The sequence below is a fragment of the Acanthochromis polyacanthus genome, chromosome 3 (genome assembly GCF_021347895.1).
Source record: "Acanthochromis polyacanthus isolate Apoly-LR-REF ecotype Palm Island chromosome 3, KAUST_Apoly_ChrSc, whole genome shotgun sequence".
Classification (NCBI taxonomy): Eukaryota; Metazoa; Chordata; class Actinopteri; family Pomacentridae; genus Acanthochromis; species Acanthochromis polyacanthus.
The window spans coordinates 42,982,425-42,998,865 of record NC_067115.1 but is presented as its reverse complement, the minus strand read 5'-3'; the positions used below and the strand labels follow the sequence as shown (position 1 = coordinate 42,998,865).

Genomic DNA, 16,441 nt, shown 5'->3' with positions numbered 1-16,441 from the left:
GAGAGGATGACAGACTCACAGTGCAAACTTGTGTCGATGTTCTCGCACTTCTTGAATGTAGTGTTGCAGGTTGTCAAAGAACAGCTTCATCATGTGCAGCTCCTTCTCAGCCCACCTGAAACATCCAACAACCACATCAACAGCACAAAACAAAATCCATTTTTACAGATATCAGAAGGACTTAAATGCTTTTGATTGTTGCGTTTCTTTGAGTCGTGTAACTGTGTTAAGGAGAAATGTAACAACTAAGAGGAACTGTAGTATTTTGGTACAGAGAAGAAAATGTGGCAAGTGTTTAGAAAATACATCAATTTATAATATATAATATGTGTAACTTTCTCTATGGGAGCATTTCAGAACCTTGCAGCAGTGCTGGAAGAAGCATTTAGACCCTTTACCTACGTACTAGCATCAGTAGAGCAACATAAAAAAACACTATTATAGATAAATGTCCTGCATGAAATTTGAACTGAAAAGTAAAAGTACGTAAGTAACAGCAGGAAAATGTAGTAATAGCACAAAAGGGAAAGTTTCAGGTTGGTCCATCTGACTGATATGTTATATGAGAGGAAGCACTGGTGTGTCAGCAGCATGTTGCTGTTGTAGCTGCTGTAAGCGGAGCTACTTTCTACTTCACATACAGGTATGCACACAGAGGGGGCTGGCTACACTGTTTGACAGGAGAGATGTTCTGACACACAGATTTGCAGTTTTTGAATTTTTTCTCCGACATGTTACTTACATAGTAATCCAATGTGTGTCGTAGCTGGAGCCAAACTGCTGAAAAGTGCCGAAGAGTTTGGGTAGTAGACGCAGCGAAACCACAACAGACCTGTGGGAAAACAAAGAGTCACGTTTCTCACAGGGTCCACAGACAGAATAAAAGCATTCAAGTGTTCAGTGAGAGGAGTAGTTACTCGTCTCTGTGCACAAGGGGTTATCAAAAAATTGTGCTTTTTGTAAAATGTAACTTTCATCCTTCTCTCAAGTCACAACACCAACTTCTGTTAGGAGCCCAGAAATCATCAATGTTCAGGGTTTTCCATGTTTTCTATATTGCTCACAGTTACATTTAGTTTGAAGATCCAAATTAGATGATCTTGTTTAATTTTGTCCACTTCTTAACGATCAAACCTTATGTAAATTCAAACATGTTGACAACAACAACAAAAGAAGAGGCTAACAGAAAGGCCACGATAAAAGCACACTGATGCTGTAGTACGGTCAGTCTTACCGGTGATGGGCCAAGTTGTCAAGGCAACCCTCGATGAACCGCATTCGGATCTGTCTGTCAGTGAACCAACAGACCAGCGAACATAGCAGCTTCTCTGCCTCGTTAATCAGACCTTCAGACAGATGAATCTACACACAAAGCAAATTAAAGATGAGATCACACTGGTCAACGGGAAAGCGCTGGACAAAGACAATTAAACTGCAAATTGTTGCAGCATTTCCGGCTTTGACTTGCATATAATCAGCTCTGACTGGCTGAACAATTTAGATCAGTTTGTAATTGAAGCATTACTGTAATAACCTGGTTATAACTTTTATTTATGTAATGTCCAGTGTGTGTGTGTGTGTGTGCGACCAAAGATTATTAAATTGTTCTGTGAATTTTTAAAAATTCATTATCTAAGCTTCTATTTCTCATATCATGATTATTCTACTTTTCTGCAGGAGGTCACCACATCCTGTGGCTGTTTTCAGGTTGGTAAAGCAGCATCTCTTTAACTGCATGAACATCAACAGAGGTATGTGTACAAAGAACTGGAACTGAAGTCGTACCGCGTCTTCATCCTGCACCAGGTCCCACAGAAGAGTGTTGCCCTTCTTACAAACATTATCTAGGTTGATGTCGGTGACGGCGTGGCTGCTGGAGTATTGATGTTTATGAACAGCTGGACCTGCAGAGATACGGAGCATTCCAGAAATTACTGTCTTTCGTTAATTATCTCTTAGTTTTGTTCTACAAAGGACCCCTTACAGGACACAAAAAAAACATACTGGGGATGATTGGGGAGACCTATTTTTATGCTTCTGTAGTCTTAGTTAATTGAGAAAAAAACATAAGGGAAATACACTTAAAAGTAGAGGTGTGCGATAAGGCGAGACCTATCGTCATGACGATAGAAAAGTCTCCATGACAGGCCTTTTTAGAGTTATTGTATATCTCGTGATAAAGTCACTGCATTAGACAGTGAATGCACGTTCTATGATTTGCAGCTCTATACTTGTATGGTACGACAGTGTCGTTTACCAAAAATAAAAGATCTACAAGCTAACAACGCATCACTGTTGTGCTGCGACGCAATGCGTTGCCTTGTTGAAAATCTGTTGTGTTCTCAGGAGCGGGGCTTGTGGCGGAGACGGCCCAGAGGGGCCGCGGCTGCTGCTTGTGGCGGAGATGGCCCAAATATTCGGATCCGTTCGTCTGGTCTCTCGGGTCCAAATTTTGCCTTCGTTTTGTCTTCAGTTAAACTGATGAATTCCCAAACAGCAGAAGGCTTCAGCATCTTGTCTTGTGTTTATGCAACGCGGTGAAGCGTGACGTCAGAGTCGGCAGCAACCCGGCCATTCGGGTGGTGTTTACAAACACGTACGGAGGAGCCGAGATGAGCCGAACACGACGGGATGAGCCGAAGGGGGCCGAAGGGAAGAGACGAGCTCGGAATATTTTCGTCTGCGGGGAGGAAGGGGTGATCACATAGACATATGTCTATATGTCATAGACATGTATATATTTTTATGCAATCACAGGACGGGATGAGCCGACATGAGCCGATGTGGGCCGAAGGCGGAAGGAAGACAGTAGTGCCACATATTCTTTCCGCCCGGGGGTGGTGGTGATAGTCGGACAACAAAATTAATATCCGGATACAGTCCGAGGAAGAACCCCCCCCTCCAAAAAAAAAAAGAAAGCCAAGAAAACACTGGATAACTTTTTGAAGACCTCTCTTGTAACTGCAGCTGGCACATCTGCTTCATCCCGAAAAGAAGCAATAGAGGCAGAATTGAAGTCCTACCTGTCAGGACCAAATGCAGACAGTGAAATGGACCCTTTGGAATGGTGGCAAAAATATGAGGGAAACTTTCCAAGGGTTAGCCACCTAGCTAGAAAGTATCTGTGTGTTCAAGCAACTAGTGTTCCTTCAGAGCGAGTGTTCAGCACTGGTGGCAATATTGTCACATGCCAAAGTGCAACTCTCGATCCAGAGAAAGTTGACCAACTGATTTTCCTGGCAAAAAAATCTGTGATCGTGTTCAATGAGTCTTACAAAAAATAAAGTAAAAAAAAAAGAAAAAAAGAATTGAAAGACATGTTCTAAATCTAGTCAGGATTCAGACAGTATTGCACTTGGTTGGTTCTGTTGTTCTCATATTTATTTATTTTCAATAAGGTATTTACTATTTATATTGTTTTTCCCTTTTGAAACAGATACAGTTATGCTTAAGTCTTTGCACTTCAGGTCTAAAGTTTACATTTTAATTTAACTGCTTTGCCTTGACCTTTCCTCATTGATGTATTTTATTTTGTTTATTCTTATTCCTTTTTATGTTTATTCTAGTAGTGCAACCTGAAACAATTGTTTTACTGAGAAACTGTGCCTTGAATATAGCGCACTTTACTTTGTTGTTTACTGGAAGACGTTGCAGAATAAAACCAGAGCAACTAGTCTAAATGGTCTTTCGTTTAGTTTTTGTTACCCTGTAGGTGGTTCTCCTATTAAGTAACTTGAAAAATAACCATAAAAACCGTGTTAAAAAATATTGTGATAGTATCGTGTATCGTGACACTGGTTGAAAAAATATCGTGAAACTATATTTTTCCATATCGCACACCCTACTTAAAAGGTATTCAACATACACACGTAGGGCTGAGTACCGAACTTCGGTTCTTTAATGGCACCGACCGAAATGTTTCGGTACTAAGGAGTATCGAAATAAGCCTCGTCTTTCGGTTCCATGTTCCGGTACTTATCACGTGATTATGATAAAGCAAACCTGTGATTGACTGTAACATTACACGTGATTGCGGCAAGCCGGAAAAAAGCATGCTGCCCGTTCACAGACAGGTTCCACGTTAGGTACATTGAATTTACTGCAGTTGTTTAGCATGTCGTCGAAGTGGGAAAAGATGCCTCTGAGGTCTAAAACGTGGCTCTACTTTTGTAAAATGGACGCTGTAACAGGAGAACCTGTCTGCGGCTCTGCTCAACACAATAACCACGGCAGTTCGGCCAATGCAGACAAAGTCTTTTATTCACCACACCGTCTCAATGTAAATAAACAGTCTCTCTTCCTTGCCCGGCGCTACACCGGACCTCGTCCGGTAAACAGTCTCAACGTCCGCCGGCTCTCCGCCGGTTCTCCTCCGGTAAACAGTCTCAGCGTCAGCCGGATCTCCACAGGATCTCGTTCGATAAGCTGCCCGCTCCACCGGACCTCGTCCTGTCCGCTGTCCTCCCCTCGTCCGTTCCCCCGTCCTCTCTGTCCGTCTGTCTTTTGTCCTCTGCTTCAGTCTGTTACTGCCGAGAGAATCAGGTGAGTCTAATTGGTGCCAGCTGCGCTAATTAACCTGACGCTGGTTCCACACACCCTCCTCCACACCTCTCCCCTCTGCAGCTGAGCTCTCCCACGCCCATCGCCACAGACGCCAATAGTGCGCGGTGCAGTATATGCCAAAGCGGGTGGTAAACTCCATCTAAGGCTAAATACCGGCACGAGACCGATAGTCGACAAGTACCTTAAGGGAAAGTTGACAAGAACTTTGAAGAGAGAGTTCAAGAGGGTGTGAAACCGTTAAGAGGTAAACGGGTGGGGTCCGCGCAGTCCGCCCGGGAGATTCAACTCGGCGGGCCAGGGGCGGCCGCTCGGTGCGGGAGGATCCCCTCGCCGGACCTCTCACCGGGTGCGGGCCGTCCCCCGCCTGGCGCATTTCCTCCGCGGTGGTGCGCCGCGACCGGCTCCGGGTCGGCCAGGAAGGGTCCGGGGCCGAAGGTGGCTCAGAATGTACTGAACTGTACATTGCTTGCAAATGTTCTTTTGCACTGGAAATCACTGGAAAATTAAACTCAAGATGTGAAAAGTAATGTGTACTGCAATTTTCATTCTGTTAGAGTATATATTGTAAAACTGGTATCGAAAAAAGTATCGTTTAGGAACCGGTATCGAAGTGAAGGTATCGGAATTGGTACCGGTATCGAAACTTTTAGATTGATACCCAGCCCTATACACACGTGGACAAAATTGTTGGTATCCCTTGGTTAATGAAAGAAAAACCCGCAATGGTCACAGAAATAATCTGAATCTGACAAAAGTAATAATAAATAAAAATTCTATGAAAATTAAAGCTGCTGTCCGGAGTTTCCGTTTGTTTTCAATCTATGTATCATTTTTTAACAAAGCTTAAATGTGTTAGTCTAGTTCGATACTATAATATAAAGTTAGAATAACGCGATATGAAAATTTATTCCTGAGCTCCGCCTTCCTCTCATAGACCCCCATGTTATTCCAAAAAGCGCCGGTTGCTGCCGACCAATCAAGTTCGAGCTTCAGCTTTGTCATGCTGTCAATCAACGGTTACGCGCACAGCAAGCAAGCCCATGCAGAGGTGGGCGAGCTACGCACTACGCAACCGCGAGCACATTTGTTTTGCTTGTGGAGGAGAGAGCATCAGGGCTCAGCAACTTCCAGAAAAGTTACCAATCCCACGGCTTGTCAGGCCAAGAGACTGCAGGACGTTTTTTGGCTCGGGGTGCTCGCGTCGCTCCCCGAACACGGCCTCCATAGCCCGGCTGACGGCTTCGTTTAGAGGCCGTGGTCGGGGTGCTCGCCTCGCTCCCCGACCACGGCCTCCATAGCCCGCCTGACGGCTTCGTTTAGATGCCCGACCTCTGGAGGAAGATGTTGGGGCGTCTGGGACATACTCTTCGTCAGAGGAGTCATGCAATTCTGAACTCTAGATATAAATAAACAATGTAACACATATACACGCGTAAATGCACTAAGTTTGATAAACAACGTCATCGAGAGGGATACACGAGTGTAATCACATATTGAAACTTTACTCGTTCGTCCTAGCAGATTCATGTTATTTTGGTATTAGGACAAGTTAGACTCAATACAGCATTCTAACGTAATTCCTTTATTATTTACTAAATGCAGAAGAGGGGAAAACAGCAAAACAGGCGAGATGCTGCAGCACTCCGGGCACTCCTCTCATGTACTGCACGCGTGCACAAATGAAGGGGCGAAATCAGAGGGAGGGAGGGAGGGAGGGACCACCAGTGTTTTGGGAGACGCTGCGATTCAAACTCCGGACAGCAGCTTTAACCAATGAAAATCAGACATTGCTTTTGAATCGTGGTTTAACAGAATCATTTAAAAAAACAAACTCATGAAACAGGCCTGGACAAAAATGATGGTACCCATAACTTAATATTTTCTTGCACAACCTTTTGAGGCGATAGCTGCAATCAAACCATTTCTGTAACTGTCAGTGAAACTTCCACATGTGTATATTTAAATGTTTGCATGATTTAAGTGCAGAATACACAAAAACAATTCCACTGCAAACAGTAAGCTACATATAGCACTGGCCCTTTAAAATGTCAAAGGCAAATCAATATGAAACAAATCATTTTCAGAGCATGCCAGAGCACATACACATCTGGACAGAGTTTTCTTGCATTCTGAATGGTATAGTATGGTACTAACATTGTATGCTAATGAATAGTTGTGTTAATTTAAATACCATAGTTTAGTATTGATGTGAGATTAAAACTGACATAATATGCACAAAATAATTCAATAAGAAAAGACAGAAATTTTGTCACCATTTTTTCTTGGAGGTTGTCTGACATCACTACCGTATTTTCACGACTATAAGGCGCACATAAAAGTCTTAGATTTTCTTCAAATTGTGCGGCGCGCCCTATGGTGCAGTGCGTCCTGTGTGTTGTTGTTGTAAGGCGGACGTAGACCAGGTGGTTTTTTCCACGCATCACCATCGCTGTTGATCTGTGACTCTATGCGTGCCCATCTCACAGCCGATGTGAAAAAACAAGTGAAGCAAATGAACTCTGAGCTTGCTGTCATTCCGGGAGGCCTGACAAAGGAACTCCAACCGCTGGACATCGGTGTGAACCGGCCGTTCAAAGTAAGGCTGCGAGCGGCGTGGGAGCGATGGATGACCGATGGAGACCACAGTTTTACTAAGAGTGGAAGGCAGCGCCGGGCGAGTTACGCCACAATTTGCCAATGGATTGTAGATGCTTGGGCTAACGTGTCTGCTGGCACTGTTGTTCGAGCTTTCGCAAAAGCCGGCATCATTTCCGAGGCGCTGCACGGCACGGAAAGTGACTCTGACAGTGAAGAAAGTGAACCTGGCATGTTTGATGGAGGTTTAGCGCAGCTGTTCAATTCAGAAACAGAGGATGAGGACTTCCATGGGTTTGATTGATGACGATTACCGGTAAAAAAAAAGTGAATACCAAACTCAGTTTTGCTCCCGCTCTATTTTTAAATAAGCACACTTGTGTGCTTGTTTTATCCGTGTGTTTTACCATGCCCGCGCCTATTGATGATTAAAAAAATGTTAGTACTCTGTAATCAATACTTAAATAAAGCACAACCAAACTCAGTTTTGCTCCCGCTCTATTTTTAAATACGCACACTTGTATGCTTGTGTGTGTGTTGTTGTTGTAAGGCCGACGTAGTAGAGGACACCATGAGAACGTTAAAGGGGGAAGTGTGGGCGTGGATTGTATATAAAACCCTCGCCATATAATCAGGTGCGCCTTATGTGTGTGTTAAATACAGTAATGGCACACATAACTGAGACTGCGCCTTTTGGTACAGTGCGCCTTTTGGTCGTGAAAATACGGTACTTTAAACTGAGCACAGGTTTAACGCCTCACTGGCTCAACATCAGCATATAAATACTACAATTTATTGCTCTTTTCAAAACGCCTCACATGCAGGCTGTAGACTGAGGCTGGCAGGCTGTAGCAGATGCTGCTGGGTAGCTGCAGTGCATTTAGAAATGTCTAACCAACAATTACTGCAAAAACAGCGACATAAGAAGCTCTCATGCCAGATTTCCCCAAAGCAAAACAGTGATTTTATCGACATGGGCTGTTTTCTACAAGTACATTCTTCTATGAGCATAGTGCTTTTTAAATGCCAATACTGCAGTCATCATGTTGATATAACTGTCTGTCAGAATCATTATTGTGATTAATATTGATTTATACTGAATTAGCCATCAGAACTGAATGCGGTGCTGTTCCTTCTTCACTGGTTCAGTCAGCTGCACTCCGATCATCAGGTGTGTCAGAGTCTGACCTCTCTCTCTCCACCAGCCTCCTGCTCTCCCATCTCATTTTGTTCTTTAAAATAATGAGCTTGGAATACACAGCAGCTGAATTTGCTCGTTTAATGCGTCGGGCAGGGACAGACTGAAAAAGACAGTTATGAAGAACTGCCGGTAATGCAGCTGCCACCAACGCCGGTCAGAGGGGCCCCAGATCAGTCTAATAATCATCCGGCACTCACAAGAATGCAGTCATGTGAATTTCTGACTTGCACACTGTTGCACACAATGATTGGATATGCAACCATTTTGGTCACAAAATAGGGCCCCGACAAATATTTAAAAAGTATTCTATTATATATATATATATATGGCAAAAGAAATTGGAAATTTGTTCACAGACACCCTGATGATTTTCCACAGACCCTCATATGAGAATCTCTGCTCTAGCAGGTTGACTGATATTTAGTAGTGGGGATCCACCCCATGAACAATAGCAAGAACAGCCAGCTGTATTGTTTGAAATAACCTGATAATGCTGAACCTTCCAGGGTCTTGGCTGTTTCTCACCTTGCACCAAGTGCTCATGGTAGATGGAGGCCAAGTTGGGCAGGTGCTGCTGGAGGTGGGAGCTGAGCTCGGCGTGGGAGTTGATCTGGACCAGCTCCTCTTCGCAGCCCGACTCCTCCCCATCAAAGTCAGCCATGTTCTTCTCTGACTTGGCGCTGACCTGGGAGCTGCTGCAGCTAACATCATCAGCACTCAGCATATCCTCCACCATGGGGCTGACAGAGGTTTAAACAGCAAGGAGAGAAGCACAATCATTAAACATCTAAAAATACATAATACTGTATGTATGACAAAGTGTATCTACAGAGCAGCAATAGAGGGTTAGATGAATTTAGAAACAAGAGTAACACAAACATTGTACACAAGACATTAACAAACAGTGGCTTCTTTTCTAGTACATTTGCTGGTCCCCAGAAGGAAAATCCTCTTTACTTTTAGGGATGCCTCATCCTGGGTACGTACTGCCACTACAGCAATATGTTAGAGAAATACACACCCATGTAAATATGCATTAAAATAGAAGTCATGTCACTGTTATTTAGATAATTCTTGCCACATATCAGCAGGTGAATGTCTTTGTGCTGGTATGAATCATTGTGTTCATTTAGTGAGAGCTGGAACACTGACTTTAGTTACAGATCAGACTCTCCTGTGTAACCTGACAACAACCCACGATAAAGTCACATGCAGCCAAAACTCCATCTGTATTCCTGTGTTCATACTCTGTTTGTTGTAGGAGAACAAAGACCGTGTCTGCTTTCATGTCGACCTGAAACATATCATTCACAAATGTGTTTTCCTGGTGTTTCCTGGCACATGCTGGGGATAAAAACACACTGACTGAACCTTGTTTTCTGGAACAAACCTCACAGTAAGCACAGTTCATACTGCTTATTATGTGGCAAGACACCAATGTTAGGTCTAAAAAAGAAAAGCCATTAGCACTTTTTTTGTTCAACTACCTTAAAGTGGAAAGGAACACTACTGGTTGCTGCTTTAGTCTTGCGTGCTCATTTATTGAGATAACAAATGAACAGAATCAGTAAAAACAGCTGCAGAACAGCAGGGTTACCCTTCATGATGGTGGTGATGATGATGGTGATGGTGGTGATGCTGGGGGCCGATAAAACGGCGGCAGTTGAAGAGCTCACTGCCCATGGCATCTCCAAGGAAGTCCCCAGGCCGTGGCAGACAGGAGGGCTCCTGAGGCCCCTGGACCATCTGGGACGGGCTGATGTCTGGGGGCTGTTGCTGGGACTCTGTCCCCTCAGGTCGGGCAGACGATGACGCAGAGCAGGCGTCCAACATCCTCATGCGACCCTCTAAAGACGCTGACGCCGCAGTGACCATGACGCCGGAAGTCTCTGGGCTGAAGGGGAGAACCTTAGGTTTGGCTCCTCCTCCTGTGCCACTAGGCCCCGCCCCCTGACTCGGTCCCTCACCAAGAGCATCCCCAGCTTTCCTCTTCCTGGACTCAGTTTGCTCCCGAGGCTCCTTCTGCTGAACACCATCAGCTGCCGACCGGTTCCCCTCGTCTTCGTCCTCTTCATCGTCATCATCATCCTCTTCATCATCTTCCTCTTCATCGTCGTCGTCCTCTTCTTTTAAAGCCTCGCTGTCTGCCATGTCGTCGGAGTGCATCTCACTGCCTGGGCTCCCAGCTGATTGGCTGGCCCGACTGGAGGCAGCCTCGTTGCTGGAAGCCTCGCTCCGACCGCTGCTGCTGCCCGGGCCGCTGCTGCCTTCCTCCACGCTGTTCGCCGTCTCGTCTGAGCTGCCCTGCATCGACTCCTGAGGAGACAACAGAAGCCCTTTCAGCCCTGGAATACCTAACGTCTCCAGTAAGTGACAACTTTGTGTCATCTAGACGGAAACCTTACATCATTCCCATTATGCTGCCTGATCACCTTGTCCGTGGCATGGAGGGAAAGCAGTTCTGAGCTTGACTTGGCAACAGTTTCCAGTCATTTTTGCAAAAAATGTGACTTATATTAAACAGAACTGTTTTTCTGTGCAGCTCTGCTAATATGACCGTCTTCATTTAGACTTGCTTCGTGTTGAAAGTCAATAATTCACCTATTCAGATTTATGACAGACACTCCTAATTGCTGTCAAATTAAATGAAAGAAATGTGCGTCTGAAAGGGGCTTCAGAGAAGAAGACACATTTGTGCTGCCATCAAAGATGAAGGAATAGTAATTAATTAATTCAAAGTAAATAAATTTCCATCAAGGTGTACACGCTGAAACAAAAACAAGGTCTCAAAAGAAAAGCCACTTCAGTATTTTTCTGGCTGCATGATGCCAGCTCATATTCTTTCTCAAACACTGGTTGTTTGCTTTTAAAAAAGAAATGACAGTTTTTCACTGAGCTTTAATGAAAATGGGTAAATGGAGACCTGCTGAATAATCAGTTGTATATTCTGAGGAATGCTCTCTATGCCTCCATGTGCTTTTTACTCTCACATGCTAAAAAACAGTTTTCAGTTGCTCATCATTTCATTGTTTCAGCGTTTTGTGTTTTATATCTGTTTGTGGATACCTCTGTGTCAGAAAGCCTCTGCTGGCTCCTCTTGCTGCCAGCCATCATCTGGTCGTCCATCTCCATGTCGCTGCCTCCACTGTGTTGAGTGTCGCTGTTGTCGCTGCTGTCCGGACTGGCAGCCGGTGAACCTGAGAGCACACAGGACGACAGACTCAGAACAGTCTAAAACACCAACAGCAGACACGTTAAGCTGCAGACAGCTCGAGAATGGAACTGAGCTTTAGTGGTGAAAGTTTAACACGTTTCTGTTACTTACTTTGTTTAAGACATGAGATTAAAAGGTCAGATGTGTTTATTTTTAAGCGAGTGACTTGAGTAAGGCATCTTCTGAGTATTCAAGGTATTTACTACTACTGAGCTGCTGAACTTACAGCTGGTGTAGGCAGTATTTTTTGGCGTCATACAAAAAAATCTGCACTAACTTTTCAGCATATTGCAACTTAAGTAATCTAAGGTGAAATTAGACTTCTGGATCTTCTCTTGGCTCCGTCCTCATCCAGAGCAGCTGACAGGGAGAATGATGGGCGTGCAATGTGACGATGCAGAGGCTTAAACACATCCCAGCTATTTTAGTCATCTGTTGTAAACAAAAACTTGCCAGTTCTAGCTTCTCTCTGCTTTGTCTTTGTAGTATTTGACAGAAAAGTGAATCTTAAAGTTTTGGACAGACATCTGGAGGAGCAGTCTTGCGATGTGGGACATTTTTCACTGGTTTCTAACATTTTATGGACACAAAGATTTACTAATTAAAGGGGAAATAATAAGATTAGTCCACAACTTTGACACTTGTTAGTTGCAGTCATATATCCACTTTTTACAACAACGAAAACTACTAACAGCCCGATTGTTCTAACCATACGCCTTCACGTTTTACCCAAGTCATCCAATATAAACACACGCAGTCTCTATAACGAAGCTCAGTCGAGTCATTTTCCCAGACTTGAGAGAGAAGAGCCTCAGGCAATATTATAAAACTGATTTCACAGGATTCACACTGAGAGGAATCCAGGCTGACCTTTCTTGTTTCCCATAGGGATGTTGGTGTTCAGCAGAGAGGCGAAGGAGCTTTGTTTGGAGAGCTGGGCCTTTGCTGCCAGGGCGTTATTCCACAGAGCCTTGATCAGCATGGAGGCCAGGTACAGCGTCTGAGGAGGAGGGAGGCACACGAGCATTTCATCAGAAATCACACCAACAGCGAGGGTGATGTTCACAGTGTTTGGGATTCTGGGTACCTGCTCGGTGTGGGCGCTGGGATGCAGACCTGACACCAGGTTGAGGACGTGGCGGAGAGGCACTGGGTCCAGGTTTTTAATGAGCGAAGGGAAAAGGTCGTGGATGTAGCGGCTACAATGTTTCAGCTGAACAGGAACACGAAAAGAACATACTGTCATCCCAAAATACTGACGTCGATGTAATGGATTCCAAGGTCCTTTAAATCTCAGTACAGTATGTATGTGCAGTGATCCCTCGTCTATCCAGGGGTTCCAAACCCCCTACAACAGGCAGAAATCCACGAAGTAGCAACCATATTTATTTCATTATTTATATATATTTTACAGCTTTATAAACCCTCCCCACACACCGCAGAGCAACACGATGTGCAGCGATCAGACGTCCGTGTGAAATGGACAAGGAGAGATGCTGAATGCTGCAACACACAGGAGACAGAGGAGACTGATGCTACGTCGCTGAGCCAATCAGAGCACAGCGCTGTACGCTACGCATTTTATTTTGATTAAATACTTTTTAATATGTTTTAATTATTATTTTATATATGCACATTTTCTATTGTTTTAATTTTTTCAGGCTAGAACATGCTTATCTTTCTGCAAAAATAACTATTACAACGTAATGATCACAGAGCCGGTCTATGACTGAACTGTTGTGCTGCAATGCACCATGGGAGTTTGGGGTGTTGGGGGTTTAAATGTCATTATTGTGCTTTATGTTAGTGTTGCAGTGCTATTAGTGTTTGTGCTTTATTGTGTTTTTGTGTTTTAGTCAGCCTAGTTAGTTTGGTTCAGTGTTATGTTGTCAGGAGTCTGAAGTGTGTTTGATCACTTCCTGTCACATGTTCATATTGTTGTGTGTCAAAATAAAAGCATCTGCCAGTTGCAGAGTGCATTAAAGGCAGATATCCTTTCTCCAACATCATTCTTCAACGCAGCCTGAAACAGTAATAAATGTATAAAAATATCTATAGATCGCAAAATCCCATGATACAGCGAAATATCTGCAACACCAAATGCAATTTAAAAATCCACGACACAGTGAGACTGAAAAGTGAACCATGGTATGGCGAGGGAAACACCAGACCATCATCTAAATACACAGTACATCTATACTTCTATTACAATTTTTCTTTTTTTAAAAAAAAGGTAATTGCCCTGGTGATGTAATCCAGCATAGAAAAAAGTATAAAAAAAATTATAAATTACAAATCGGGGTTACATCTCCTGCTTCAGTGTGAGGGAATAACTAAATTATTATAAATACTTCGATAATAATTTCTTCGAGACCAATGAGAATAACTGCAATCTCTTCCTTTTAATTTTTGGTCCAAGTGCTTTTGTCAAGCTCACTCTATATTATCTATTAATATTAACTACGGAGGAGAAACATTAGACATCTTAATGAATCACTGCTGCTTTCATGTGTAGCACTCATCACAATGGTTGTGCTAAGGTTTACTACTGCAGGCCACAAACAGGTTCATGAAGCAAAGTAAAGCTGTGTCCAGTCTTCTCTTACCTGAGCTGCAGCCCAGATACAGTCTACATGCTGCGTGCTGAGTCGGCCTTCTGCAGCCAAGAAGTTCAGGATCACTTGGCACTGTTTAATGATCTGGAAAACACAAACACACATGATATGCAGCGCTGGGAGAAAACATATCCATGTCCAGTCTCTAGTGTAGCATTGTACAACTTAACTAAAGGGGGCACTTCATACTGAAGCTACAAAACTATTTAATGAAGACGTATTTTGTTGAAATACAACTACATGCATTTCAACTGTACATTTCAGTTTCACAAAGGTCTCACCTCAATGTGCAAATTCGGTCCGAATATGTGTTCAACCACGTTGTTGTGGATCAGCCAGTCAGCAAGATCCTTTGCTATGGACCTGAAAGGATGAAGCCGCATCACAGTGGTGTTCAGTAACACACAACAACAATAATACACAACAGCTCCAGGTGCATTCTGACTGTATGGATGTACACCTGTGTTTCTTTAAATAAACAGCCCTTTAGAGAGATGACAGGCATGTGCTTTTTCCTTCTTCCTTCAGTACTTTATTACTTCACCACTTTCCAGTCACTTACACTGTAACATGTTTGTACTTGACTTTGAGGAAAAAGGTACAAAATCAAAAAAATAATTATGACCCATCTGAGAAAGCCGAATGTTTTTTCTAAATGACAACACTGATAAGTCTAAAGCGTTGTGGATTTCAATAAAATGCAATTACAGAGCATCAACGAATGAAATCAGAGACAGTAACTTTTCTAAACGCATGTTTTGACACAATAATGTTTATCTTTATCTGATTCTTTTCAGCTAACTTACGTTTCTGTGTCAGACACCAGGGACTCGTTGTTGCAGACGTCATTGAAGGTGTGGAGCTGATTCTGAGGAAACAGACACACACGTTTCATGACGAGGGAACACACAATACACTGCATGTTTTTTTACAAGGTTATTTCCTTCAGTGGCACAACAAGACGTAAAAGAAACTGTTGGCAAAGCAAATGGAACAAACATTTGTTAACTACTGCATGTTCATACTGGGGCTGCACATGAAATGGCCAAAATACAACAGAATATTTTGAACGATTGTGAGATTAAGGTTATTTATCACAATTTTAAAGACAAAAAAATATGTTTTGCACTTTGACATGATATGAATAGAGCGCAGGTTTTACTTCAATGCTGTGCTATGTTTCTGCCAATACAAACCTGCCTTCATCCAAATTTGGTGCATTTAGCAGCAACAACACATGAATAAAATTTTACAGAAAAGGCCTTATTTGCTTAACATCTGCTTAATGACAGATACTACACTTTATCATCTTCCCTGAATGCCTCACATGTAGGTTACAGGAAAAGCTAGGTGCACACAGAGAAGTCTCTAGTCTCCACTTAGTTACTGCAGCTCAGAGAAGAGTGTGACCAAAAATAACTTTGAACGGTGAAACAAGGAGATGTGTTGTCTGATTTACCCACATGGACACAGATGCAGTTTATTTTCTATATGCCAATGAGCAGAGCATTTTAAATGCCACTGTTGCAGTCAGTCATGTTCACGTAACGGTGGTAAGCAAAATCATTATCACGATTAATATTCCATTAACTGTGTGCCCTAGATGATCTAAAATACACCACCTGGTGTTACATAAAGCATCAGGTTATAATGTTCATGCTAACTGTGAGCATGTCGCCACACTACATTTTACGCTGTAAATACCGTGATGACCTTTTATTTACACTACAGGCATGATAACATCACTATTCACTTCAAATCACTGCTCAAGTTTCCAAACAGAGCTGAGACCAAAGTAGCCGTATATGTGACCAGTAAAATGTAAAATTTCAAGCAGTAGCAGGAAGTGTGGCATTATTATGTATTGTCTTATTTATATGCATATATGTATATATGCGTGTGCGTGTGTGTGTGTATATATATATATACATATATATATATATATATATATATATATATGTATGTTACAGGCGAAACAACCTTTGTCCTCAACACTTGGCAAAATAAACAGGGAAAAAATTATGTTGTCAAAGTAGTTTCTGTTTTTTTTTCATATACTGTATACCAAAATCCTGTTAGAGGTTAGGCTTATTCTTTCTAATATACAGGCTATTGATATATCAAGATTGAAATCCATACAACACCCATGGTAGGATTTTGAATTCGCCTTGGCAAAATCAAAATTCTAATTCTGCCTAGGTGGATTCTAAATCTGCCTGGATTCTAATTTGGCCCGTGATATATCTATTTTTT

General features: G+C 42.8%; 1 protein-coding gene across 3 annotated transcripts in view; it reads right to left on the bottom strand.

Annotated features, from left to right (window-relative positions):
• usp34 (ubiquitin specific peptidase 34) overlaps positions 1-16,441 on the bottom strand; it is a 94,940-nt gene that overhangs the window by 56,726 nt on the left and 21,773 nt on the right. For all 3 annotated transcript variants that reach the window (XM_051945601.1, XM_051945602.1, XM_051945603.1), the window contains exons 8-19: positions 14,995-15,056; positions 14,470-14,551; positions 14,180-14,272; positions 12,661-12,786; positions 12,444-12,573; positions 11,426-11,556; positions 9,957-10,675; positions 8,885-9,099; positions 1,786-1,904; positions 1,235-1,362; positions 743-832; positions 20-115 (exon numbers count right to left, since the gene is read on the bottom strand). In XM_051945601.1, the coding sequence (XP_051801561.1) occupies positions 20-115; positions 743-832; positions 1,235-1,362; positions 1,786-1,904; positions 8,885-9,099; positions 9,957-10,675; positions 11,426-11,556; positions 12,444-12,573; positions 12,661-12,786; positions 14,180-14,272; positions 14,470-14,551; positions 14,995-15,056 (1,991 nt within the window). The remainder of the gene's footprint in view (positions 1-19; positions 116-742; positions 833-1,234; positions 1,363-1,785; positions 1,905-8,884; positions 9,100-9,956; positions 10,676-11,425; positions 11,557-12,443; positions 12,574-12,660; positions 12,787-14,179; positions 14,273-14,469; positions 14,552-14,994; positions 15,057-16,441) is intronic.